The following is a 25,597-nucleotide window of genomic DNA, read 5'->3' as shown; positions in this document are numbered from 1 at the left end:
TACCATGCAGCGGACCACTGAGGACCGAAAAGTATCGACCGTCACCATCGGGCCGCTCGCCGAGATGCTGGTGCCCGTGGCAACACCCTCCACCGACCCCACACACCGACCATCGGGCGAGGTAATGCTAACTCCTCACCCGGAGTTGGCGGCGCGGTACGGGGTTGTGGGATCAGCCACGCTGGTCAACGCAGACGGGGGCTGATTGTTTATGCGGGTGTTTAACCCACACAGTACCCCGGTAATGCTACGACGACGCACCCCGGTAGCCACCATACACCCCCTGCACGCACGCCATTCTAACAACTCGGTATTTGCACTCTGGGCTGAGGACCCCGGTCGCCTCGAGGACGAACCAGGACCTGGCCTGGCGAGTCGGCCCGACTTCCCGAGCCGAGGCCGTTCCCCTGCTTGACGCGTTACACGTACCCTGGGCAGAGTTACCTAAGAGGGAGGCTGATCAGCTGTGCGGGTTACTGCGGGAGTACGCTGACGTGTTCAGTGAACACGACTCAGACGTGGGTCGGACAGACCTTGTGAAGCACCAAATCGACACCGGTGCTGCCCGACCAATTAAAATCCCCGCATACCGAGTGGAAGCGCCTGAACGGGGCCAGATTAAAGAAGCAGTCGTGGATATGCTCCGCGATAACATAATCCAGCCCTCAGCGAGCCCCTGGTCTGCTCCGGTGGTACTAGTGACGAAAAAGGATGGGTCGACCCGATTCTGTGTTGATTACCGAAAGTTGAACGCAGTCACCCTCGGCGATACTTTTCCCATTCCACGCATCGATGACACCTTTGACAGTCTCGCAGGAGCGCGGTATTTTTCCACCCTCGATCTGGCGTCCGGGTACTGGCAGGTGGAGATGGCGGAGGAGGATCGGCCAAAAACCGCATTTACCACCCCGATGGGACTGTTTGAGTTTCGGGTGCTGCTGTTCGGACTCACTAACGTGCCCGCGACGTTCCAGCGGCTGATGGAGTTGGTGATGCGGGGCTTGCAGTGGGAGCAGTGCCTAATTTACCTGGACGACGTGATAGTGTTCAGTAGGTCTCTGGCTGAGCACTGGTCCGGGCTACGGGAGGTATTCCAGCGACTGCGAGCAGCCCATCTCAAGCACAAACCGCGTAAGTGTTACATTGCACAGCGCGAGGAGGGGTACCTCGGACACCGAGTCAGCGAGGCGGGGGTGCGTAACGATCCGGAGAAGGTGCGCGCCGTAGTGGATTGGCCATGGCCAAGGAACCTGACGGAGATCAGGTCATTCTTGGGGCTCGCCACCTATTATCGTCGATTTGTAAAGGGATTCAGCTAGATGGCACGGCCCCTCACCCAACTCACATCCCTTAAGAACCCCTATCAGTGGACGGAGGCCTTCCAGACGGCCTTCACCACCTTCAAAGACCACCTCACCCACACCCCCACCCTGGCTTTCCCCAATTTCACCACCGATTTTATTTTGGACACCGACGCCTGCAGCAGTGAGCTGGGTGCGGTGCTGTCACAGGTGCAGGGTGGGACGGAGCAGGTCATCGCGTACGCCGGTCGGACCCTGAGCAGGGCTGAGCTGAACTATTGCGTGACCCGTCAAGAACTGTATGCCGTGTAAACAGTTCCGACCGTATTTATACAGCAGGAAATGTCAGGTACGCACCGACCATTATGCCCTGCAGTTCCTCCTTACGTTCAAGGAACCGCGGGGGCAGATGGCCCGACAGTTGGCGCAGTTTCAGAAGTACAACTTGCAGATCGAGTACCGGGCCGGGCCTTGTCAAGGCGGCCCGCGGTGTGTGCCGAGACGGGGGCGGAGGAGGCCTGCCCGTGCTTCACGGGGGGACGCTGCCACCGGGGCCCGGTGGACCACCCGGCGGTCATGGAGCCCACACCCCGGGGCCCGACAGGCCGCTCAACCCCGCCCGATCGGATTCAAGAGGACGTCGGCTGTGCGTTCCCGGGCCTCGACGACGAGCAGCTGAGACAGACCCAGCGGCGGGATCCGGACCTGGCGGCGGTAGAGGCGGCCCTGCGGGAGAAGAAGTTCGCCCTACCAGGACCCTGGAGCGGTTTGTATGCCCGGTTGTGTGTAGAGAACGGAGTGGTGAGGGAACAAACCGAAGCTGGGCAGCCGGGGTGCATCTGTGTCCCCGCCCAGGTGCGGCCCCAGCTGCTACGGCTGGTGCACGACCACCCGCTCGGGGGCCACGATGGCGAACGACGCACTCGGGAGACCCTGCGTCGCCAGTATCTCTGGCCTAAATTGGCGCAAGATGTGGCTGCCTGGGTGCAGGGCTGCCCGTGCCTGTCAGCAGTGTGGGCAGAAACCGGCGAGGTACCAGGAACCCCTGAGACCGTTCCGCGTCAGTCGGACGAACCAGCTGGTTGGGATCGACCTACAGGGACCATTCCCATGATCCCACCGAGGCAACCGGTACAACGTTGATGAGAAACTTCGAGTTCGCTTGAAGTCATTTAGAGTTAAATAGCGGGGCGGATTCCTGGACGGCGTTGATCGGCTCTTTGTGCACACGGTCCAACAATCACGATGCACTGCCCTCTGCTGCTCAACCCGAATCCCTGCTTATTTCACGGGCGCATCTCGGGTGAAATGGCTATGGCGGACATGTGAATTGATAGCCAAGCCTGAAAGTCTGCTGTCAATGGCTATGAATTCTAAAAGTCTGCTGTTAATGGATATGCATTTTAACGGTTTATGATAATGTTTATGATAATAAGAACGGTGCCTTGGTTTGGTTGTGGCATTTTAAAAAAACCTGAAAAATAAAATTACTTCCGTAACGGAGGGTAAACCCTCTAAAATAGCAACTACTCAAAGACAACATTACCCAGAATGCCATTCGAAAGTTAATTCGTAAACTGTGCTTCCAGCTAACCTAAATGTCGACTTTTCTAACTAGTGTATGTTTTAATTAGATGCTATTTTATGTTAGAAAACGACGGTGTTTAAGAATTTAACATTTTCAATTATCACCACATAAAAACTTGACGAGGGCTCATAGAGTAAAGGGACAGGATTCTCAATCATATAGGGATAGTGGGAGCAACCCAACTCATACTTACCTGACAGGGGAGGCACCATGATCACTTAGGTGGTCCTCCCAGGGCGAGGCTCATCCATTGCACTGCGGGTGGGTTGACCCCTGCGATTTCCCCAAATGCGGGAAACTCGACTGTATAATTTGTGGTACTGGGGGACTGCGTTCGCGCTATCCCCCGAATTTTAAGCAAATCAGAATCAGAAAGGGGTTTTATTCGCCATGTAAGTTCACACCGACACGGAATTTACTTTGGCAGGATGGTGCATACATTCAACATATAGGAATCTAAAATCTTAAATAAGTTTTAAACAAGTCTTACTATAATAAGGGTTAAAAGTCTAACACTAAGGGGCTGAAGTATATAAAATTAAATAAATATCGAATATAAAATAGCTTTAAGATATAATTTAAAAATACAAATAGGGAAACATAGTTAATATCAGCAACGTGTCGTTATGTAGATCAAATGTTAAAAACAGTGTTAGCCCTTGGCCTTGTTTAACAGGCCAGCAGCAGATGGGAAGAAACTGTTTTTATGGCGTGAGGTTTTGGTCCTGATGGACCGAAGCCTTCTGCCGGAGGGGAGTAGCTGAAACAGAGAGTGTCCAGGGTGGGAGAAATCGGCCATAATCTTCCTCGCTCGCCTCATAGACCTTGTCGTGTGCAGGTCCTCGAGGGTCGGTAGATTGCAGGCAATTACCTTCTCAGCAGTGTGGATGATACGCTGCAGTCTGCTCTTGTCCTTGGCAGTGGCAGCAGCGTACCAGACGGTTATGGAGGAGGTGAGGATGGATTCAATGATCGCTGTATAGAATTGCACCATCATTGTCTTTGGCAGGTTGAATTTCTTCAGCTGCCGTAGAAAGTACATCCTCTGTTGAGCTTTCTTGGTGAGGGAGCTGATGTTCAATTCCCACTTGAGGTCCCGGGAGAGAATAGTGCCCAGGAAGCGGAAGGACTCTACAATTTTTACTGGGGAGTCTAACAGGGTGATGGGGGTGAGTGGTGCTGTATTCTTCCTGAAGTCCACAACCATCTCAACTGTCTTTAGAGCATTTAGCTCTAAGTTGTTCTGGCTACACCAGGTCACCAGATTGTCAGCTTCCCACCTATAGTCAGACTCATCCCCACCAGAGATCAGCCCAATGAGGGTGGTGTCATCCGCAAACTTCAATAGTTTGACGGACAGATGATTGGAGGTGCAGCTGTTGGTATACAGGGAGAAGAGCAGAGGGGAAAGGACGCAGCCCTGAGGAGTTCCGGTGCTGATGGACCTGGAGCCAGAGACTTGTGTTCCCAGCTTAACGCACTGCTTCCTGTCAGACAGGAAGTCTGTGATCCATTTACAGGTGGTGTATGGCACGTTCAGCTGGAAGAGCTTGTCCTGAAGCAGGGCAGGGATGATGGTGTTGAAGGCAGAGCTGAAGTCCACAAACAGGATCCTGGCGTAGGATGCTGGGGCGTCCAGATGCTGTAGGGTGAAGTGGAGGGCCATGTTAACTGCATCGTCCACAGACCTGTTGGCTCTGTAGGCAAACTGAAGGGGGTCCAGGAGAGGGTCTGTGATGGCTTTGAGGTGTGCCAGGACCAGGCGCTCAAAAGACTTCATTACCACAGATGTAAGGGCGACCGGTCTGTAATCATTTAGTCCTGTTGGCCTTAGCTTTTTGGGCACAGGGATGATGGTGGAGGACTTGAGACAGGCTGGTACATGGCATGTCTCCAGGGAGGTGTTAAAGATGTTGGTGAACACCGGAGACAGCTGGTCAGCGCAGTGCCTGAGGGTGGCTGGAGAGACAGAGTCCGGCCCGGCTGCTTTGCGTGCATTCTGCCTCTTGAAAAGTCTATTAACTTCTTCCTCCTGAAAGGAGATAGTCGTCTCTGTAGTATTGGTGGGGGATGGGGCCTCTTGGGTTGGAAGGGGTGGTTCAGGACAGTCCAATTGTCTTTCAAATCTACAGTAGAACTCGTTCAGGTCGTTGGCTAGGCGGGAGTCGTTAGTGGTGTGGGGGGCTCTGGGTTTGTAGTTGGTGATCTGCCTGAGCCCTCTCCAGACAGAAGCAGCGTCGTTTGTAGAGAACTGGTGTTTTAGTCTCTCTGAGTACAGTCGTTTAGCCTCTCTCACCGCTTTGCTAAACCTGTTCTTCGACTCCTTGAATCTGTCTCTATCTCCACTCCTAAACGCTTCCTCCTTCTCCAACCTCAACCTTCTGAGCTTTGCTGAGAACCAGGGCTTATTGTTGTTAAAGTTCACCCTGGTACGTGTTGGGATACAGCAGTCCTCACAGAAGCTGATGTAGGACGTCACAGCCTCTGTGAGTTCATCCAGACTATTGGTAGCAGTCGTGAACATATCCCAGTCAGTACAGTCTAAGCACGCCCGCAAATCTTCCACAGCCTCACTGGTCCACTGTTTAGATGTCCTCACAGCAGGTTTACAGAGTTTTAGTTTCTGCCTGTATGCAGGAATCAGGTGGACCATGGCATGGTCAGAGTGTCCTAGTGCTGCTCGGGGGACGGCATGGTAGGCTCTACTGACTGTAGTGTAGCAGTGATCCAGAGTGTTCCCTTCTCTGGTTGGGCATTTAATGAATTGTATGCATTTGGGGAGTTCGTGGCTGAGATTACCTTTGTTAAAGTCGCCAAGTACGATAACCAACGAATCTGGATTTGCTCGCTCCACACTCAGAATCTGATCGGCGAGCATGCGTTGGGCTTCTTTAACCTGAGGACAAGGCGGCAAATAAACTCCGACCAAAATGAGCGACGCGAACTCGCGAGGCGAGTAAAACGGTTTACAGGTTATAAAAATTGATTCAAGGAGTGGAGAACAATGTTGCAGAATCACTGTGACATCTACACACCAGCCACTGTTAATGTAAAAACAAATACCACCGCCTTTCGTCTTGCCGGAGAGTGCTATGTCACGATCCGATCTTACAAGATGGAATCCTGCTAGTTGTAGCGAAGTGTCCGGAATCAAATCACACAGCCATGTTTCCGTGAAGCACAATGCAGAAGCTGAAAGAAAGTCTTTGTTTTTTACCATCAGTAGCTGAAGTTCATCCATTTTGTTGTACAGTGAACGTACGTTGGAGAGGAAAAAGCTCGGAAGCACTGTTCGGATCCCGCGTCTGCGTAGCCGTACTAGAGCCCCCGACCGTTTACCCCTTGGGCGGCGTTTCGTTGCTTGAGCAAAGCCTAGCGCGGCATTGACTAGAATGCCTACTAATTCTGCCGCTGGAAGCAGAAAAGTAGGAATTAAATCCACAGGAGTTGTTTCCCTGATATTTAAAAGTTCGTCTCTTGTTAGAGAACTCCGAAAATCTTGGCAAAACACTGAATTGACAGACAAAACAAGACAAAACAGGGCGCACCGACCGGCTGAGGCTACCATCATCAGCGCCATCTTCGCACCAGCACGGGTGTGCTGAACAGCAGGACTCTCTCACCAGCACTGGTGTGTTGAACAGTAGGTCCCTCTCACCAGCATGGGAGTGGTGAACAGCAGGCCCCTCTCACCAACACGGGTGTGATGAACAGTAGGCCTCTCTCACCAGCATGGGAGTGAACAGCAGGCCCCTCTCACCAACACGGGGGTGATGAACAGCACGCCCCTCACACCAGCACGGGTGTGATGAATAGTAGGCCTCTCTCACCAGCACGGGTGTGATGAACAGCAGGCCCCTCTCACCAGCACGGGTGTGTTGAACAGCAGGCCCCTCTCACCAGCACGGGTGTGTTGAACAGCAGGCCCCTCTCACCAGCACGGGTGTGCTGAACAGTAGGCCCCTCTCACCAGCACGGGTCTGTTGAACAGCAGGCCCCTCTCACCAGCACGGGTGTGCTGAACAGTAGGCCCCTCAACATGGGTGTGCTGAACAGCAGGCCCCTCTCACCAGCACGGGTGTGCTGAACAGTAGGCCCCTCAACACGGGTGTGCTGAACAGCAGGCCTCTCTCACCAACACGGGTGTGCTGAACAGTAGGCCCCTCAACAGCAGGCCCCTCTCACCAGCACGGGTGTGCTGAACAGCAGGCCCCTCAACACGGGTGTGCTGAACAGCAGGCCTCTCTCACCAGCAATTTGTTTCAAGGTTGTGGTCATACACAAGGGGTAGTCAAGTGTGGGTTTTAAAGCAAAGGGTCTTGCAAATGTAGATTACCATTAAGGCTGAACGAGGAATCGATTTCTAATGGAAATCGCAATATAGAACATTGCGATTAGTAAATCGCGATTAGTAAATCGCAAAGGCTGCGATTTTTTGCGATTTCAAAAGTCATTATTCTCTTATTGTGCTATGTCAATTAAATCATAAATACATTTTGGAAGCAAGTTCTCATCCTCGCATTAGTATACAGCAGTTCATATTTTGATGGTATGTGGTAATGCTCCATCACGTGTTTGGAATCTATTACACACTGAACATTGAACTAAAGCTTGGCTTCAAAATATTTAATCGCAAATCAAATCGCAATGTTAGAAAAAGTAAAATTTGATGTTTGCCCCAAATCGTTCAGCTCTAATAATCATCCGGCGCGTGGCATCTGGTGTGGTTGGGGCCACTGGTAAGGGTTCGCGAGTTGGCATGCATACAAAATTCAGTTATTTTAACGATTATATTTTCAAATCTTACAAAATATTTAATATTGTCGATAATCCAGGATAAGTAAATATTCATATTCTGCTGTAGGAAAATTCGATAACTGAGGATATATTACATACGTGTATTAACAGTTGTAAACATATAATCGATATATAAATAACAAACCAGCGTGGGGAGATTGGAGACATCATGAAAAGATCTTGAAAACAACGAGGGCTTGCGCTAATTTGCACGACATCACTGCACAACCGCAGAAATATTTACGTTCTCACATTGACATGCTAATTTCTCACATTAACATGTTAATTTCTCGCATTAACATGCTAATTTCTCGCATTAACATGCTAATTTATCACATCAACATGCTAATTTCTCGCATTAACATGCTAATTTATCGCATTAACATGTTAATTTGTCGCATTAACATGCTAATTTATCGCATTAACATCACTAGCCCCGCCCACTACTTTATGACCCTTGGGCTACACCCATTTCAAACATTTTAAAGCAGTCTGCCTCAGCAGCAGGTCATAATCTTTGATTCTTTAGGTAAAGTCACGTAGCTATAAAATAAAATATACTATGGATTCCTGCAGTCACGAAAGCTTCAAATCTAAATTCAGCAGACCAATGCTTTCCCACCTGATGACGGACGCTTGTGTTGCGCCCGAAACGTCGTGATTTATTTTATACCTACTACGTAACTTTACCGAAAGAACCAAGAATATAGACCACAAACACTTTGGGAGTTTTGTTCATCATCCTTCTCAGAGGCCGCACGAGATGCCAGTGAAAGGGCGATGACGTCAGAGGCCGCACGAGGACGCGTAACGAAACGATGACGTCAGAGGGCACACGAGATGCCCGTGCACCGAGCGATTACGTCACAAGGCCGCACGACAGCGCGCAACGAAGCGATGACGTCAATGGCCGAACCGAGCGATGACGTCAGAGGCCCGTGGACCGAAGCGACGATCTCAGAGGCCGCAACGAGCGACAACGTCAGAACGCGCGCGACAGCCCCGTGACAGCGATGACGTCAAGCTGTGCGTTTCACAGAAAGTTGACGTCACCCTCACCCCCAACCCCCCGCGAAACGGTGCGCGTGCCATGGGGGGGTTGGGGTGGGGGAAGTGACGACACGGGTTGGTTCCCTCCCACTTGGCGCCTCCGTTGGCGCCGCCGCGCGTGTCCGGTCATTGAGGTTCCGGGGAGGGGAGACAGGAAGGAGGCCGTCGCCATCCTCCTCGCAGCACGGCGCACGTGTGCCGCTGCTGCTTGCTGTAGCTTGCTGTAGCTACTGCTGCCTGCGACTTCACGCGCCAAGCCCGCACGCCCGTCGGCCCGCCCGCCCGCCCGCCCGCGATGAATCACAGGAGCAGGAAGCGAATCCGCGAGGCGAAGAACAACGCGAGGCCGGAGCTGCGCGAGCCCGGCGCGTGGAGTCGCCAGGGGCTGCGCGAAGCGTGGGAGCTGCGAGGCGTGCGCGGAGCCGTCCAGGTGAGCGGTGGGTGGTGGGTGGGGGTTAAACGTCGTGGTGGAGATACCGTGTGTGTAGTAGCAACGTGGGACACAGTTCACACAGGGCCATGTATAGTATACATAACACAGTGCTATTAATAGTACGCAGTAATCTCGAGGCAGTGTACTATCAGGTGCGTGGGCACCAGAGAGGAACGTGACGCGACACTTGACCCGTGTACAACGTTCGTAACTGTAACATAGGATAATGGCAGAGCACAACCACGGTGACATGGGACTATACCGTAGCGGTGGCACGTGTCCCAAGATGCACATTGCGGTGTGGTGGACAGCAGTGGAAGCAACAACAAAAAAATTAACACAACACATTGTGACAGTAAGCGCCAGGCTTTGGGCAGCGTAGCAACAACGCATAAGAGCGCAGTGCAATGACTAATACTTTATTAAATCGTGCAATGACAAGACTGTACAGTAACACTAACAATATACCAGGTGCACACCTGGAGCAACCGTAACCTAGAACAATTGTTTACCCGCGTAAGTACGTGAACTTTATAATTAGCCGAGAGTGGAACGAGTGCGACGGACGTACGTGAAACTAAATACGCGAATGAATTGTTAGATTTTTTTGCGCAAAAATGTGAAATTTGCATAAACAACAATTTCTTAATCAAGGTTACCAATTGTTTACTTCCACTCATCAATCCTCCGTCCGTTGCCGTCATGCGCCATTTCAGTGCAATTACGTATCCAGTCATTTTGGTGTTGATGTCTCTTCATTTAGCTTCTCGAGTTCCAGATTGTAGTTTTCAGGGTTGTTAAACTTAAACCGGTAACCTTGCTATTGATTACCGGTTCCAAAGGGTCGGGAATTGGGAACCGTTTCCCGTGAAACGCTGTGGTGCGTTCCTTTCTTAGTTCAGGGTAAAATGTAAAAATGTGCAGGAACATGCTCGTCAATTTGGACCCTATTTGTATTCATAATACAGGGGTTTTTTTTTCCCTTGGGTTAGATCGCGTCAATATGTGTGTTGTTAAACCCGCCACCACCCAACGCGGCCAATTAAGTAGCAAGGTTTGTCACGTAAACAGATGCCGCCAATTAGTTACTAGTACAGCAGCACACTGCTGTATTGGAGAGTAAATCCACAACATTTAAATCTGAGCACGACGTTCTGATAACGACGTTTCTTCAGTAATTGCAACTAGCATCAGGCGGACAGCCAGATTTGTATTCCTTGTATTCTGAAATCCGTGCATCGTATTAACGTGCTGGCTTTGACGAGGAGCCCAGTGTCGTGAAGAAGCGTTGTGGGTTGTGGTGATGAGTTGAAGGCTGCATATTTTAACATCAAATTCAAGACTTTGTAATTGGAAAGCTCCACTTGTCTACTCTATATATGAGTGTCACTGAAGAAAATAGGACTCGATATTCAGGCCTTGAAGATATACCGATGTGAACAGAAAGGGATGCATTTATATTAGAAAAAATGTTGGCTTTCGGTGATGGTGATAGTGGTTGGATCATGACAATAATTTCTAAACAATATTCACCAAAATTCTTAGCAGTTGAATGTGTATTTTAAGGTGGAATACAAACGATACGTGCGTGTATCAATTCCTGCATTATTGCATCCGAATTATCTTGGAAGCAGTGCAACAACTTGGCAAATGCGTATGCACAGCTCATTCAAACATATCACACGTGTATGACGAACGTGTCTGTGGCATACACATATGGTTAGGAAGAAACGTTACATTAACCCTACATGGGTATGTCAGTAAAGACATGGAGCGTGTAGGTAGTAAAGGTGTGAGGTTTTGCATTGAGGCCATTGTGTATGTTGGCGTGAACCTTAAATTCGTGTTTTTTCCCTGCCTGTCTGCGAGAAAATGAATTGATAAAGTTGAATATTAAGTTTGGTCATGTCCAAAAGGGCTGTATTTTGTGGATGTTGAGGATGTCACTGGTTTTGTGAGGTTGGCAATTGGGGACACCTCTCGGGTAGTAGTGTGTTCGTACAATGGTGTCACCACGTTGTGTTGCCCAGATGTGCTTGAAAAGTAAACACAATGTCGAATTTGACATCGCTTGGTTAAGCACTGTACCGTATTCCAGCCGATGTGCTGTGTTGATTTAATAGCCTGTCATGTTTTTTATTTGCCAATGACCTTTTGTTAAGTACAGGGAATGAAGCTCGGTTTAGAGAGGAAGTCGTTTTATTGTCCTATTTGCTTGGCATAATGCTGAATGGGCACAGTTGCCGTGTCAAATAAACCACCTGAGTGGAGTGTTATATGCATTTGTGATAAAAGACCATTTTAATCTGAGTGTAAATTTGAGTGGTGTCTTTGTAAAATTAATGCCGAAAAGGGTTTTCCTTAGTGTGATGGTTTTTCATTGTTTTACCAATAATGGCATTTGTTAATTTGCGGTGAATAAAGTTCCTGATTTAGTGAAATTAAACTTTGAAAAATTATACATTTAAACTTTTTTTTACACTATAACATATGTAGTTATTATTATCCAACTTTGGCCTAATTTATCTTTATTATTTCTATGTGAAGATTAAAACCCATTAATTATTGCCAAGGTCCGTGGAAGATGGGGGTCGATAATGTTCGTGGCATGTCAGGGAAGTCCTGGCGGTCATTATGGTCAGGATAGCAGAAACATAATAACGTTTGTTATTTTTCAAACATGTAAATATAAAATGATGTATAAACCAGTTTTAAAGTCAAACCTTTATATTTACTTGCGTTTTCCAATGTCAGTTATAACATACAATGATTTTGCCTATACTGTATTGTAAAACTTTCATAAGAGTAGTAATGAGGCCCGGATCCCCAGATGAGGTGAAAAAGTTCTGACACGAATTCCGAATGAAAGACGGCCAACAGTGAGAGAGATACACAGAGATAAATAGATACAATTATAGATGGACATCGAGCGAATACTTTAGAAGCACAGTAAAATAAAGAGACAAACGTGGAGAGAGAGATATCAGAGCTGCGATTCCCTTGCCTTGTTTGTAGTTCACGTTGTCTGTGATGCTTTGTGAATGTTGCACCGAGGCACATTGGTAAACCGTGCCCCAGGTCATTGTCATCACTGCATTACTCATCGAGAATTCCTTCAACTCTCATATTTTGTTGTCCCAGGTATTTCCTTCCACATTGCCATAATAACCGGGACTTAGTTCCTTGGCTCAGCTATTATGCCGATACTGCGATTGATGTTTGTTGCTTAAAAAAAAGTTTATGTACCTAAATAAGTAGCGGTCTGAATTTTTGCGTCAATGTCATGTGTACATGGATTGGTTATTTCCCAATCTTTAGCTCACTTAAGTATTGTTTGTGTTCCTTCCAAATTATAATATATATCTAATTCGATCGGTGGTAAAAACGTATACATTTGATAACATTTTACTGCACCTTATTTAACCAGTGATGTTTTTTTTTTCGTCGTTGCTTGCTCAAACATTTAAGTAAAATAGTTTTGCTGTCACGCAGGACAACGTGGAGAGGGTCGATGCTGAGCTCGTTTCAGTGGAAGAGTTTATCGAGAAGTACGAGAGGCTGTACAAGCCCTGTGTGCTGCTCAATTGCCAGAAGACGTGGGCGGCGAATGAGAAATGGACACTGGATCGTCTCAAGAGGAAATACAGAAACCAAAAGTTCAAATGCGGCGAGGACAATGACGGCTACTCGGTCAAGCTGAAGATGAAGTACTACATAGATTACGTGGAGACTACGAATGACGACAGCCCACTGTACATCTTTGATAGCAGCTTTGGAGACCATGCCAAAAAAGGAAAGCTTCTGGAGGATTATGAGATCCCAGTGTATTTTAAAGATGATCTTTTTAAGTATGCTGGGGAAAAGCGAAGACCACCCTACAGGTAAATACCCTTGTTTTCACCACTTTCATTTATTTAACGTAGGAAAAAGGGTAGAGCTAGCAAAGTGTTGTTCGAGCAAGGGGTGATTTAAAAAAGAAAGAGGTGCCATAAACATTGTAAAATAATATTCTGTATCCAAACATTATTATACATAATGCAAAACAAGCAAAACAGACAACACCATAACTGTGAAAGCATCTGTCTTCTCAATTGACCATTGGCAGATGCCCGAATTTCCATGTTTCCTTGATGGGAGCCAGTTCCTCTATCGGAAAACCACCATTGGTTTACTACAATGCGGTGCTGATATCATCAGCCTCACATAGAAGATTAACGGAGTCATTCTGCAATCAGGATCTGTACTGGCACCCTGTTGATTATGAGCATAGTCCTGGTCATATCTTGCCACCTGGCCGGCTATCAATGTCATGGATAGCATTATTGAAATTCCATGGATAATTTAACAGATGGCTTCTACTATGTCACCCTGAAAGCACTCGCTCTCTCAAGAACTTGGAAGCTAAGCAAGATTGGTCCTTGTTATTGCTTGAATTTGATTCTGCCTGGGAATGCCAGGTTCTGTATGCCTGGGCTTATGGGATGGATAGCAGATGCCAGAAAATGAATGAATTCTTCAATCTATTTGTGCAGAGCTTTGAGTGTTAAACGCTTGAATGCGGAGGTATCCTCCAGTACAAAGAATGGGAACAGTGGTGTGGGGGGGGGGAATGGGAAAATGGACATGTTGCAAAACTTAAAATATATCTGTGTAAAAATGGTTATGTTTTATATCTACCTTACGTGGTAATGCTATATTTGGTTATCTATAACTATCTGTTGAATATTGAAAGGAGACATTTGACATTATCCAATTGCAATTCCAAAGTAATAAATTAAGTCTATTACTAAAAAACATTTTTTTTATTTTACCAGGTAAGGCCCACTGAGCTATATAGCTCTTTTTCAGAAGTGACCTGGCCACAATGAATAGCTCAACGAAGTGGTTTATCACATAGCAATGTATAGCAGACAAACACTCTTAAACGCATGTTTCATAATGTGGAGGGAAAAGCCGTAGGACCCGGAGAAAAATCCACCCAACCACGGGGGGAGATAGAGGCACACAGACTCCAAATATACAGGCGTCGGGGTCGAACCCACGACCTCCTTCATACCAGGAGAGGTATTTAGCCTCTCGCCACCATGACGCTCAGTCCATAGGTCATTTTAGCATGTTACCTCTTCACTTGGTTCAGCACGAGGGAGATAAAGTATATCTTTCTTTATTGTTCAAACGTGGGTGACATTGCCTGTTTTTTGTTATTTTAATGCTTACTCACCGCTTGAAAGCTTATTGTAATTTATCGATTTTCACGTTCTGTCATTATAACTCTCGTAAATATATTACAAGATATAGTTATATTTCTACTCGGGACACTCCATACTGAAAACTGGCCACACTGGTTAATGTGAAAAAATTACTTTGCAAACATGCAAATTCATTTAAGCTCTGAAATCTCTTGTGGGGTTCCATCATACTGTTTATAAATACTTCTGAAGATAAACACATGTTGCAAAGTATTACATGATCCATGCATTTGCATATTTCGGAGCTTGTAATTGTAGAATTGCATGGTCATATATTTTAAATGAAAACTTGTTTTCTTAGAATATGGCAACCCGTGCAAGATAGCAGGTTGTGTTTGATTAACAGACTTTTCAAAGTGGAATCTGTTAAAAACAACTAAATGAAATGTGTTTCCACCTTGTTGTTTGTCCCATTAGGAATAGCTGTACTATAATTTTACAAAAAATGTAACACCCTAACATGATCTTGAGCCAAACAAAAATATCCTATTTAAAACACGTATCTGTTTTTGCTTTAAGACTCTACAGTGTTAGAATTCTTAATGAGTGGAGTTAATGTTTGGTTTATCTTGACATTTGATACTAAATTACAGCTTATACAATATTAAAGTCTAATAAAGCAAGTAGGCTGGGATGATATGACCCTCTGGCAATTTTTGATGAATCGTCAATAATGGCTGGCGATGAAATTTTCAAACCGAATATATTTTTTTCCATTCTAGGTGATGGGAGTCAGTTCTTTGACTTTTTAAATGATACCGTTAATCGCAGAAATGAGTAATTATGTTTTTCCCCTTGGATTTGGTACCAAGAAAACGTTGACCAAAATGTGCCTCAAGTTCTTAATGCATTGTGACTCAGAATGCACACTGGATGGCAACACTTGCCTTCCTGATGTATAAAATGCGAGCTCAGTACAACTTTCTGTTTCTGTAATGCCAATGTTTACCTTATTGTAACATGTTTTTTCCCCGTGTACCCTGGAATGAACAGTGTTTGTATACTGGCTTGTGCACCGACGTATATTATCAGGTGTTTTATCTGTACTCCTCTTGTGTTCAGTCTTTTTGCACAGCCCTTGCTGTATTATACTTTTATCTCATTAATCTGGTGCCTTTTATTTTTCTGAACTTTAAAGTGGAAATGTATTAAATTAATAGCAGTATAAACTGTGTTATTATTTGAGTGACATTACATCAAAATAAGTTGAAGAATTAAATACAAATTTAGCTTTACATTAATTGATAATGGCAGATTTTTAAAAACACAAAACCTTGTGAGGTGACGATTGTAATTATGTTGCATTTTTTTAGCACCGTACGTAACCAACCGTGCTTCTTGGAGGTGCGTTCATAGTCCAATCTACGCTTCACCGCAAGATGGGTGTGTGTGGGGGGGTGAAGCATATTCCTGTGCCAGTCTGTGTACGTGCAATATGAAGGGGTATCAGTGGTCTCTACCCATCACTGTGGATTGGGTTGCCTTTGTGGTTTTTTGTAGGACTGATAGCCCCGTGCCAGTCTGTACGTGCAATATGAAGGGGTATCAGTGGTCTCTCATCCATCACTGTGGATTGGGTTGCCTTTGTGGTTTTTTTGTAGAACTGATAGCCCCGTTTTTTGTTCTGATAAAGAGCCTGGGAAAAAAAAAGCTCGGGGCATTTTACTTAAAATAGTCTCGCGCCTTATTAATGTTTGATATATTTATCAAATACCTTACATGTGAAGACAATTCGTTTTTTTTTTCCGTACGACATCTAAACACCGGTAATTAAAGCAATTTATATTTTTCTTCAGGTGGTTTGTGATGGGTCCCGCAAGGTCAGGAACAGGAATTCACATTGATCCACTGGGCACGAGTGCCTGGAACGCGCTGGTGAAAGGGCACAAGCGCTGGTGTTTGTTTCCGACCAATACACCCCGTGAACTAATCAAAGTGGCACGGGAAGAGGGAGGCATCCAGCAAGACGAGGCCATTACGTGGTTTAGTGTCATCTACCCGCGCACACAGGAGCCCTCCTGGCCGCCAGAGTTCAGGCCACTCGAGATCCTGCAGAAGCCTGGAGAAACAGTGTTTGTCCCAGGTAAGCCTGCAGCCTGCGAATGTCAAGGGCAAATTGTGGAAGATTGAAAGATAGATGATTATTGAGTTAATTCACAATTTCTGTTGCTCTAGATTTTTATACGTGAAAACTAAACCGACTCGAAATCTTCACCTCGTTCATGTTAAACTTGATGTATTTTAGAATATAGGTATCTTCATTTAAAGTAAAAGTGCAATTTGTGGGATGTATACAAGAATGGCATTGTTATTTAATCCCTACATCTTTCTGAAATACAACAAAAATTTGCTGTCACTTTTTGACTGTGGAAGTGATGCTGCTGTCAAGCCTACGTGGCCAAATTCCAGCCAGTCTTATGTTTTGGGCGTGCAACAGAACAAAAACCTCTACATTGTCGATTTTGATCCATATTATTTGTGTTTGTTTTCGGGTCAGACCACGTAGTTTTATGCCGTAATTCTTGTCACCAACTCTACCAACACCTGATAGGATAGTCAACGTTTACAAGGACATTATTTATTCATCCCAATGTAATTGATCAAAATTCTGACCAGTAAAACTCACTGTCGGCCAAATTATTTTCGTGACTGAATTCAACATCTCAACGCATGACGATTTTGCTCAAACTTCTTTGCGCTTCATCAGACACTTACCTCGGATATCGAGTGCAGTGCTGCTTCTCTGTGCTTAAGTGTCGGATGTGACCTCATATATAGGCTTTGATTGCTGTAATTAATGCTTTTTTAATTGAAAAGTTTAGACCCTGTACTGTGACACAGCACAAAAAAAGTAACGCGAACAGATGCGGTTTCATTGTTTGAAATTACATTTGAATATATTGATGTTTTTTTTACTTGGCTGCACGTTAAGGATTTGTTGAATTTGTTTTTATACAAATCTGATACCAGGGGGTGGAGTTGATGGTGGTGCAGTTGTTCACGTGCTGTTCAAGGAACCCCATGACTTGAGTTTGAATCCTGGCTCCTTTCATGGCAACTATCTTAACCATCCTCGGCCCTTCCCTATACCAACCAGCACTGACCAGTGCTGACTTTGATCCGTATTTTCAGTGTTTGTTTTCGGGTTAGGCTACGTAGTAGTGAAACTGTCCCCAGGATTCAGTGGGGAGGCCATTATCCAGCAGTGGATTGACAGGGCTGTGAAACAATGAGAGGATACACTTTTAATTGATGCAAATGGCTGCTCAACTATCATCACCAAAACTGAAATCGATGTTGTGCTCTTAAACGGAACTTGCATCGCATTATAACAGAATAAATTACATTTCAATCGACAAACCAGTAAGAAATGCAGACCTGAAATGTATTAAGGGGAACGTTTTGGTGTTAGCGAAGTCTGTTTTGGAACAGCTTGATGTGGTGATATACAAGTCAGTCCCCCATTTTATTTTTTTGTCTATAAACGAATGTACATGACGAATAAAGCATAATCTAATTTAACAAACGCTTGGCTTAGATGTATAAACATTGCATATACATTGTAACCAATTTATGAATGGCATTTAGAAAAGTATAAAATAACAGTAAGGCAACTATTACAACCACTAAATGGCTAAATATTAATCCTGATTAAAATCCCTGTAACCAATTTATGAATGACATTTAGAAAAGTATAAAATAACAGTAAGGCAACAATTAAAACCTCTAAATGGCTAAATATTAACCCTGATTAAAATCCTTGCATACCAGGGATGCCAAATAAACAACTAATGAACCACTCTGAAGTGATGTGCATCCCCACAGCCATGAGGGGGATTCACTTATGTGGCCCTTGGCACAGACACTTGTGTTGATTTAGTTTTTATTTATTTCAGCAGAAAGGGCCCAATGAGCTTGTTACGCTCTATTTCACTGGCAACATACAGGCATAAAACGCGTAATTTGCCATCCACAAATGTGGCCCAGCTGACTGGAACGGCAGTCCCCTTCTGTTTCCCTATTTCCAACATTCTTTAGTTTTATCGTTTCCAAAGCCCTTGTGTTCATAAACAACGCATTAAGAGTACAACGTCTGGTGTCCACTTAACATGGCCATACCCCAATCAAATTATTTGCATTTTTTTGCAAACAGACATTCCTTGCGCTACTGTTGTTTTCAACATGGATTTTTTTGTGCTCTGTGATGTCTATTTGTGTCATGTTATGTGCTTGAGGCATATGGTGGACACACGGCATCTGTGCGATGGACATAGTCACTCAGCATGGCGAGAATTTTATGTATATATTACAAGGGAGACGAGGTCAACTATATGCTGGGAAAGAATAATTGCCAGTGCTTCCTTGTGATATCCACACTGAGTCATGTGTGACACATGATATAAAAGTATAGATGTCCCATTTGGAAATGCTCAGAATTTCTTAACCCACCTTATTACTGCTAGTTGGGGGGGGAAGCTGTTTATTGTTCACTATCTCTTTCATGGAAGTTCACAGAAGAGATGAAGCAAGTACATCTCCAGTGCTGGGGAATATTCTCTTGACTTATTTGTCATGATTACTCCAGTTTGTCGCATGCAGCACACGTTATTAGGCACATATGTCACATTTGGAAGCCAAAACATGATTTGAAGCAAGATGTTACACTTCGTAGACCTTTTCTGGTAGTTTCACTTTTTCCTCTTAGTGGAAGAAATTCTATCACAGTCACGATGGTTAGATTTGTCTTAAATGTTGACCTTTGGTCAATGGTTATTATGAGTATGATCTGACTGCTGCTTTTGAGAGGATGATTCCAGATTAATGGATAGAGAAATTGTGGGTAATAATTTTATATTTGCATAGGATTCAGAGGTAGCTTTGTAAATTCACGATAAAAATATTTGTGCACACAAATGGAGTAATGTGTACAAACGCTAGATGTAAATGTTCATCCCTTTTATGAATCCATTGCTTGACGAGGTTTCTCTGCATGCCGTGTGTGTCATGGGATTATTGGACCATAATTCACGCTGAATCGGTTCAGTGATGTTGAAGGCTGAGGAGCATAGAATCAAAGTACAACAATAGTTTTTGATGCACTGCCCTCTGCTGGCCACAGCACGGCACATCCACACAGGCTATTATGCGCTGAGTTACCGTTAAAGGGACATATAAGATGTATGTGGGCATTCCTCGAGGTGTACGTACATTCGTGAACAAAATCACAAACGCAATGCCATAATAAATTGCAACTCTATATTTCTCCTTCTGACAGGTTGCTAAGGGCAGGTATTAAATTTGGCACTGTGCTCATGTTGGAACTATTATAAATATTATTGTTTTGTCAATCGTGAACTGGTAGAAATGTCAACAAATGAAAGAGTGCCTTCATCTTTGTTACAGGTGGATGGTGGCATGTTGTCCTCAACCTCGAAAACACAATTGCAGTGACCCAAAACTTTGCAAGCGTCACAAACTTCCCGGTGGTTTGGCATAAAACTGTCAGGGGGCGGCCGAAGCTCTCCAGAAAGTGGTACAGGTGTGTATTTGTTTAACATTCCATTCCGTATTGCTCTTTGCAATTTAAATAGCGGATTATACAAGTGAGCAGAATTTATATATTTTTGTTCCGTTTTTATTTTTAGGCAGATGACTTCTACTTGTTAGAGTATCAATGATTACACTAATGTAATATTTCTGACTTAAACGTATTTTGGTCTTGTGATTTGAGACTGTAAAAGCAGCAGCAGCAGCAGAGAGAGAGACATCGTTGATTGTCTCCCAGTGACAGAGTGCACTCTAGCAGAGATGAGTAATAAGGTGTCTTGACCAATATCTGGAGGGTTTTTAGTTGTCACAATTCATGACCATTCCAAATGAGAAGTGCTGTCAATTGGTATTACGACAGTGAAACTGGTACCTTAGACAGCCCTTTATCCAATCTGCTGCGAGTGTAAATACTTAGTGCATGTGTATTATCTCACGGTAGAACTCCTCTTATCTGTGGGATAACTTAAGTGAGCGGCACAGATAAATAAATAATTGTCCTTCAGATTCATCTCTATTACCCGCAATGTCAAGACATGAACTACCTAGAGCACTTATTAATTAAGAATTGCAGATAACACAATTACTGGAAAAGTGTATTGCAAGAAAGCCATCACTTTTTTGGGACGGCATGTGATCCAATTTGACGTGGTCATATCGCTAATTATTACTGTATACGCCTATGATGTATTTAAGTTAGTTGGCGATGTGCATCGATGTATTCGGTAAGCTAAATGAGTAGATGGTTATACAACCTTTATAGTCTGGGAAGAGCCCAATGAGAACATAAGTATAATTTTTAAGGGAGAGATGTAGATTAAAATAAATAAAGCAAAATTACAAACAGTTACCAATAATGTAAACAATGCAGAGAGCACTATTTGATACAAATAAAAAATACAAGAGAAACGTTAAATATAGCTATTATTAAACTTTACATATTAAGAAATATATGCGTTAAATGGATGTCTGCTTTTCATTTTAAACACGTTCACAATTGCCAAATAGTCTACTGGCTTTCATCGTTGTTTTAACGTTTACTGTAAGTCTGTAAGTATATGTAAGTATCCATGGGGGCGGCTGATCTGCGATCCTTTCTGTTGTCTGCAGACCCCTGGGGGATTCACAGGTAAGATGATCGGAAAGGCAGAAACTTTAAATTTGCCTTTGCAGTACCAACTCCTTAGAATCTGTCTTTCTGTGGAATACACAATTATTTTATTTGCAAGCAATGTATTATTAACTGCCAGCTTGGCTTTATGAATCTAAAGGCCTTATTGGACTCATCATGAAAGTGTAATTTAGCCTTGTTGTAAGATTTAAAAGTAAACAGAGTAGTATTGCTGTTTATCAGCTTAAGAAAGCCGATGTATTCCTCATAATGCGACCTGCAATGCCGTGTGGGGCCACAATAGTATTCACGGATAAGAGGAGTAGCTCTTGCATTGTCCGAGAGATTCACTGGCAATTTTTACACGTCACACATTCCCACTCTCTACGGAGATGGTCTGTCGCATCATTCATGTGCCGCGTGAGTGTCCCCTGTAATTAAAAATAAAATAAATATTGTACTGAGTAAGCCAAGACATAAAATGTGTGCAATATACTACAAAGCTCTTTGCTGTGACAAGCGGTGGGTCCAGCAGTCATCTGCTTTGGGTGGCCACTGAGCTATTTCACATTTCTGTGGCGCGGCGCTAGTTCCATTCAAGCATGAGGACAGTTGACTTGCCACAAATTGGGTAACTCGTTCTCGAAAGGAATTATTTGACGAGTTCGTGTGCAACCGTCCGGTTGGATGTCGAGTGCTTTTACCACGGTGACCAAAATGGTAATACCAAAAATTAATGCTCATATTATTTTATTTTTTAGATTACCAACATTGTGGTCCAATCGTGAGGTTTGTGCGCATCGTTGGGTGTTCTTTTGGAACTGTAGAATTTTTAAATGAGCAACTGGCTGAAAGACACCAATTTTTGTGCGTGTTTTTATTGAAAGGGCATTGCATATGACGTGCTTTGGTTTACATCTGCTGTAATCGTAAACGTGGGCCCACCATATATGAGAATTTGCCATCTACAGTTTTGAGTCTTTCTGCTAAATGCAAATATACTTTTTAAAAGGCTGGTATTTGATTATTTTTGGAGTGAACAAACATTATTAAGGTACAGATTTCCCTCGCTTTATGCGGTGATGTGTTCCTAGAAAAGGGCTCGCAAAGCGAAACCGCACGAGACGGCTGCCTGCCGAGCAGCACACACACAGAGTACAGTCCACACAATATTGTCCCACGTCCGACCGCATCGCGGCATTTGAGTGAATTCAAACCGCATAGTGTAGCGAATGTTGAGTAGATGTAGGTTAGCCGCATGGTGAGGGAAACCCATAGTTGTGGCTACACAGTCACTGGTTCATTTTGCCGAGTGTTATGCATGCCCTGCAATCCAGTGCTTTTGGCGCAGGTTTTGGTGGATCACACAGAAATTTTGCGTAACCATTCATTCCAGTCTACTGGATCGTAAGTTGACCAGGCAATAGCAGTGGAAGCATTGAATTGTGCCATATTGTATGATGTTAAGTGTTCTTTTCTTGTATGTTTGAGTTTTACTCCGGTTTTTACACCCACATTAACATACTCATTACGAAAGAAATTGCCCACACATCCAATTAATTAATTGCTTTCCTGAGGAAAATAACTTGACACTCAGTCAAACACACTTCTATTGTTTAAATCATTTACAGTTTTTATTTTATTCTTGTGTCTTTTAGAATCTTAAAGCAGGAGTTCCCAGATCTGGCAGCGGTGGCTGACTCCGTGAACCTCCAGCGGTCGACAGGATTTGCCTCGGACTCCTCCAGTGACTCCTCCTCCTCCAGCTCTTCGAGTTCTTCTGATTCGGGCTCTGAGGTCAGTTTAACCCCTTCCCATTCCGATGACGTGCGTACGTGTACGTCATCGGAAATTGTAATAAATTTAAAGCATGGATTTGGATTTTCAAGTCAAAAATTGTGAAAACGGAACGCCTGTCAACATGTAAATTGTGCATTCGTACACCATGTATACTTTCTAAAATGTTCCTAGACCCACTGTTGGCTCAAAGGCATGCATGCACACTGCATAAATGATAGCTGTACATGCACTTAATTGTAAAGTCACACATACTCACACTTGCATACCAATATCCCACACTACAGCAACCCTGTGTATCCTGGAGTTCCAGGCATATAGGATGGATGCATGTTTTCCTGCCTGTTTGGTAGCTCGAATTTTCCCAAAAATTGTTCTGCACTTAGCTGGAACCTTTTGTGTAAAACGTAAAGATAACTTGTTTCATTGTGTTGTTAAGTAGTGCTCGGTAAATCTTGACTTAAAGCTTTCGTGACTGCACGAATTCATATTCTTTGGGTCTTTGGGTCTTGGACGCCGCCCCCTGATCTTACATTAACATGCTAATTTATAACATTAACATAACTAGCCCCGCCCATTTCGTTATGACCCTTGGGCTACACCCATTTTAAACCTTTAAATCAGAATCAGAATCAGAAAGGGTTTTATTCGCCATGTAAGTTCACACCGACACGGAATTTACTTTGGCAGGATGGTGCATACATTCAACATATAGGAATCTAAAATCTTAAATAAGTTTTAAACAAGTCTTACTATAATAAGGGTTAAAAGTCTAACACTAAGGGGCTGAAGTATATAAAATTAAATAAATATCGAATATAAAATAGCTTTAAGATATAATTTAAAAATACAAATAGGGAAACATAGTTAATATCAGCAACGTGTCGTTATGTAGATCAAATGTTGAAAACAGTGTTAGCCCTTGGCCTTGTTTAACAGGCCAGCAGCAGATGGGAAGAAACTGTTTTTATGGCGTGAGGTTTTGGTCCTGATGGACCGAAGCCTTCTGCCGGAGGGGAGTAGCTGAAACAGAGAGTGTCCAGGGTGGGAGAAATCGGCTATAATCTTCCTCGCTCGCCTCATAGACCTTGTCGTGTGCAGGTCCTCGAGGGTCGGTAGATTGCAGGCAATTACCTTCTCAAACAGTCTGCCTCAGCAGCTTTCTCCTCCTGACGATGATCGCTTGTGTTGTGACCGAAACGTCGTAGTTTTTTGTTATTTTCTTTAAACCTATGTACGTGACTTTACCGAAAGGCCCAAGGAATAGTGCTCGGTACATTTACTGTCGGCGCAATATATTTTTTTAGCAGATAGTTGCGATCTCATGTTCATTTATATATATTTTTTGTTCAATGATTGATACTTTTTTGTGCCTTTTTTCCCCAGAATATTGGAAACGGAGAAGGAATGACGCACAAGAGAAAGAGATTAAAATCTTCCACAGATCGAAGTGTTGTCGATGGCAAGGATTGTGGACTAAAATCTGAGCGAAATACCAGAAGATAACTTTTTTGCACATCGCATACACGACTGCGGTTTCTGAAGAATTTGCAATGATAAAACATTCAATGATTATCGTTCGGCATGTAGTGTGCTAACATTTGTATTGAACTTCAAGAAATCCTTTGAGTATTTGTAATTAATGTATGGCATTTAAACTTAAAAAAAATTTTAAGCAATAAATTGAGAAAACAAAATCGAATTGATCACAAATACATTTGAATGTATTTTTCAATTTGTTTGGTTTGTTTATTAAGTTACCACAGTACATTATGGTTGAAATCTTAACTGTTATCAATCACTTAGAGGGGGTGGCCCCTTTAGATTAGCACATTTTGCATAAGAGGTCTTTCTATTTGCAATTTTTAAATTCTCTTTATCAACGTTCTTATTATTTGCTGTATATGGATAATTGAGTTCACTTGCTGTTTGACTTTTGTCATGGTGAAATATCTGGAATAAAATATGCGGAATTTGTGTAGTGTGTTGCATTATAGAGGTGGAGTGCCCGTGCACCTTGGGGCTTGATGAAAAGTCTCCCCACACTTGCCAGATGAGGACGGTGCAGTGATGCTACGATCCATATTCCTGCATATGAATGGGTGCTCGCCGGTGGTTATCCTCTCAGGCACGGTCTCTTTTTTTGTTGCCATGAAATCGCCCATCCCTAGAGAGGGTTTGCCCAGAGCCTACTTTTGGAGACTCGTAAGCAACGCGCGTGTCTTTGCGTGCATGCGTGTGGGCATGGAACGCGTGTGTGCAGACTAGCAAACGGCCGGTGGATGATGCAGATTTGTTCAGCTCCATAGCCCTATTGGCAAGGATATGGCAGTGTAGCAAGCAGGTAAGTGAACCCATGTGCAAAATGCATCTCAGACTTTTCAGGGGTATTCTGTAAAGTTTTTTGCAGTCTGGCGATAATGCAGCTCCGTGTAAAAAAACAAAAAAAACCTATTTGTATCTTTTTTTTCCAGCATTATTTTTGGCAAAGACGTTACGATGGACAAATATGCGTGTTTTTTTTTCTGGTTACTCGTTTCCTCGCATGCAAACTACCAATTGAAACGAGAGTTGAGTGTCTTAGATAACAGCAATGGCCACCGTCAATTTCAGGAACACCGCTGCAGTGGCGTGCAGTGTGGCGCGCCTGGGATCCAGCACTTTGGAAGGAAGGGCTGCTGGATAACGCAGAATTTTAAAACCCATCGTTTAAGATGGTGAGAT

General features: G+C 44.2%; 1 protein-coding gene and 1 non-coding gene across 3 annotated transcripts; both read left to right on the top strand.

Moving 5' to 3' along the window:
• Positions 1-1,952: 1,952 nt before the first annotated feature.
• Positions 1,953-24,850, top strand: JMJD6 (jumonji domain containing 6, arginine demethylase and lysine hydroxylase). Of its 2 annotated transcripts, XR_004403422.2 has the most exons (8): positions 1,953-2,067; positions 8,438-9,166; positions 12,662-13,050; positions 16,215-16,501; positions 19,822-19,957; positions 21,076-21,094; positions 22,735-22,873; positions 24,260-24,850. XR_004403422.2 is itself a non-coding variant. In XM_032960888.2 (6 exons), the coding sequence occupies exons 1-6, from the start codon at positions 9,032-9,034 to the stop codon at positions 24,377-24,379; spliced, it is 1,206 nt and encodes a 401-aa protein (XP_032816779.1). In that variant the 5' UTR covers positions 8,108-9,031; the 3' UTR covers positions 24,380-24,850. The 2 variants fall into 2 exon arrangements, 1 of the variants encoding a protein (XP_032816779.1); XM_032960888.2 differs by lacking the exons at positions 1,953-2,067; positions 21,076-21,094 and having other exon boundaries at positions 8,108-9,166.
• Positions 3,075-3,238, top strand: LOC116946386 (U1 spliceosomal RNA). The gene has a single exon (XR_004403544.1). It is a non-coding gene; the product is annotated as a U1 spliceosomal RNA (small nuclear RNA).
• Positions 24,851-25,597: the final 747 nt, after the last annotated feature.

The sequence above is a fragment of the Petromyzon marinus genome, chromosome 26 (genome assembly GCF_048934315.1).
Source record: "Petromyzon marinus isolate PM22_M1 ecotype Great Lakes invasive population chromosome 26, UKy_Petmar_22M1.pri1.0, whole genome shotgun sequence".
Taxonomy (NCBI): domain Eukaryota; kingdom Metazoa; phylum Chordata; class Hyperoartia; order Petromyzontiformes; family Petromyzontidae; genus Petromyzon; species Petromyzon marinus.
Note: the sequence above shows the minus strand (reverse complement) of the source record. Positions and strands in the feature narration are given on the sequence as shown.

Coding starts and splice junctions, on each gene's coding strand:
- JMJD6 (XM_032960888.2), top strand. CDS start 9,032: ATGAATCACAGGAGCAGGAAGCGAATCCGCGAGGCGAAGAACAACGCG. Junction 19,958..22,734: donor CTCTCCAGAAAGTGGTACAG/GTGTGTATTTGT, acceptor TGTGTCTTTTAG/AATCTTAAAGCAGGAGTTCC. Junction 22,874..24,259: donor CTTCTGATTCGGGCTCTGAG/GTCAGTTTAACC, acceptor TTTTTTCCCCAG/AATATTGGAAACGGAGAAGG.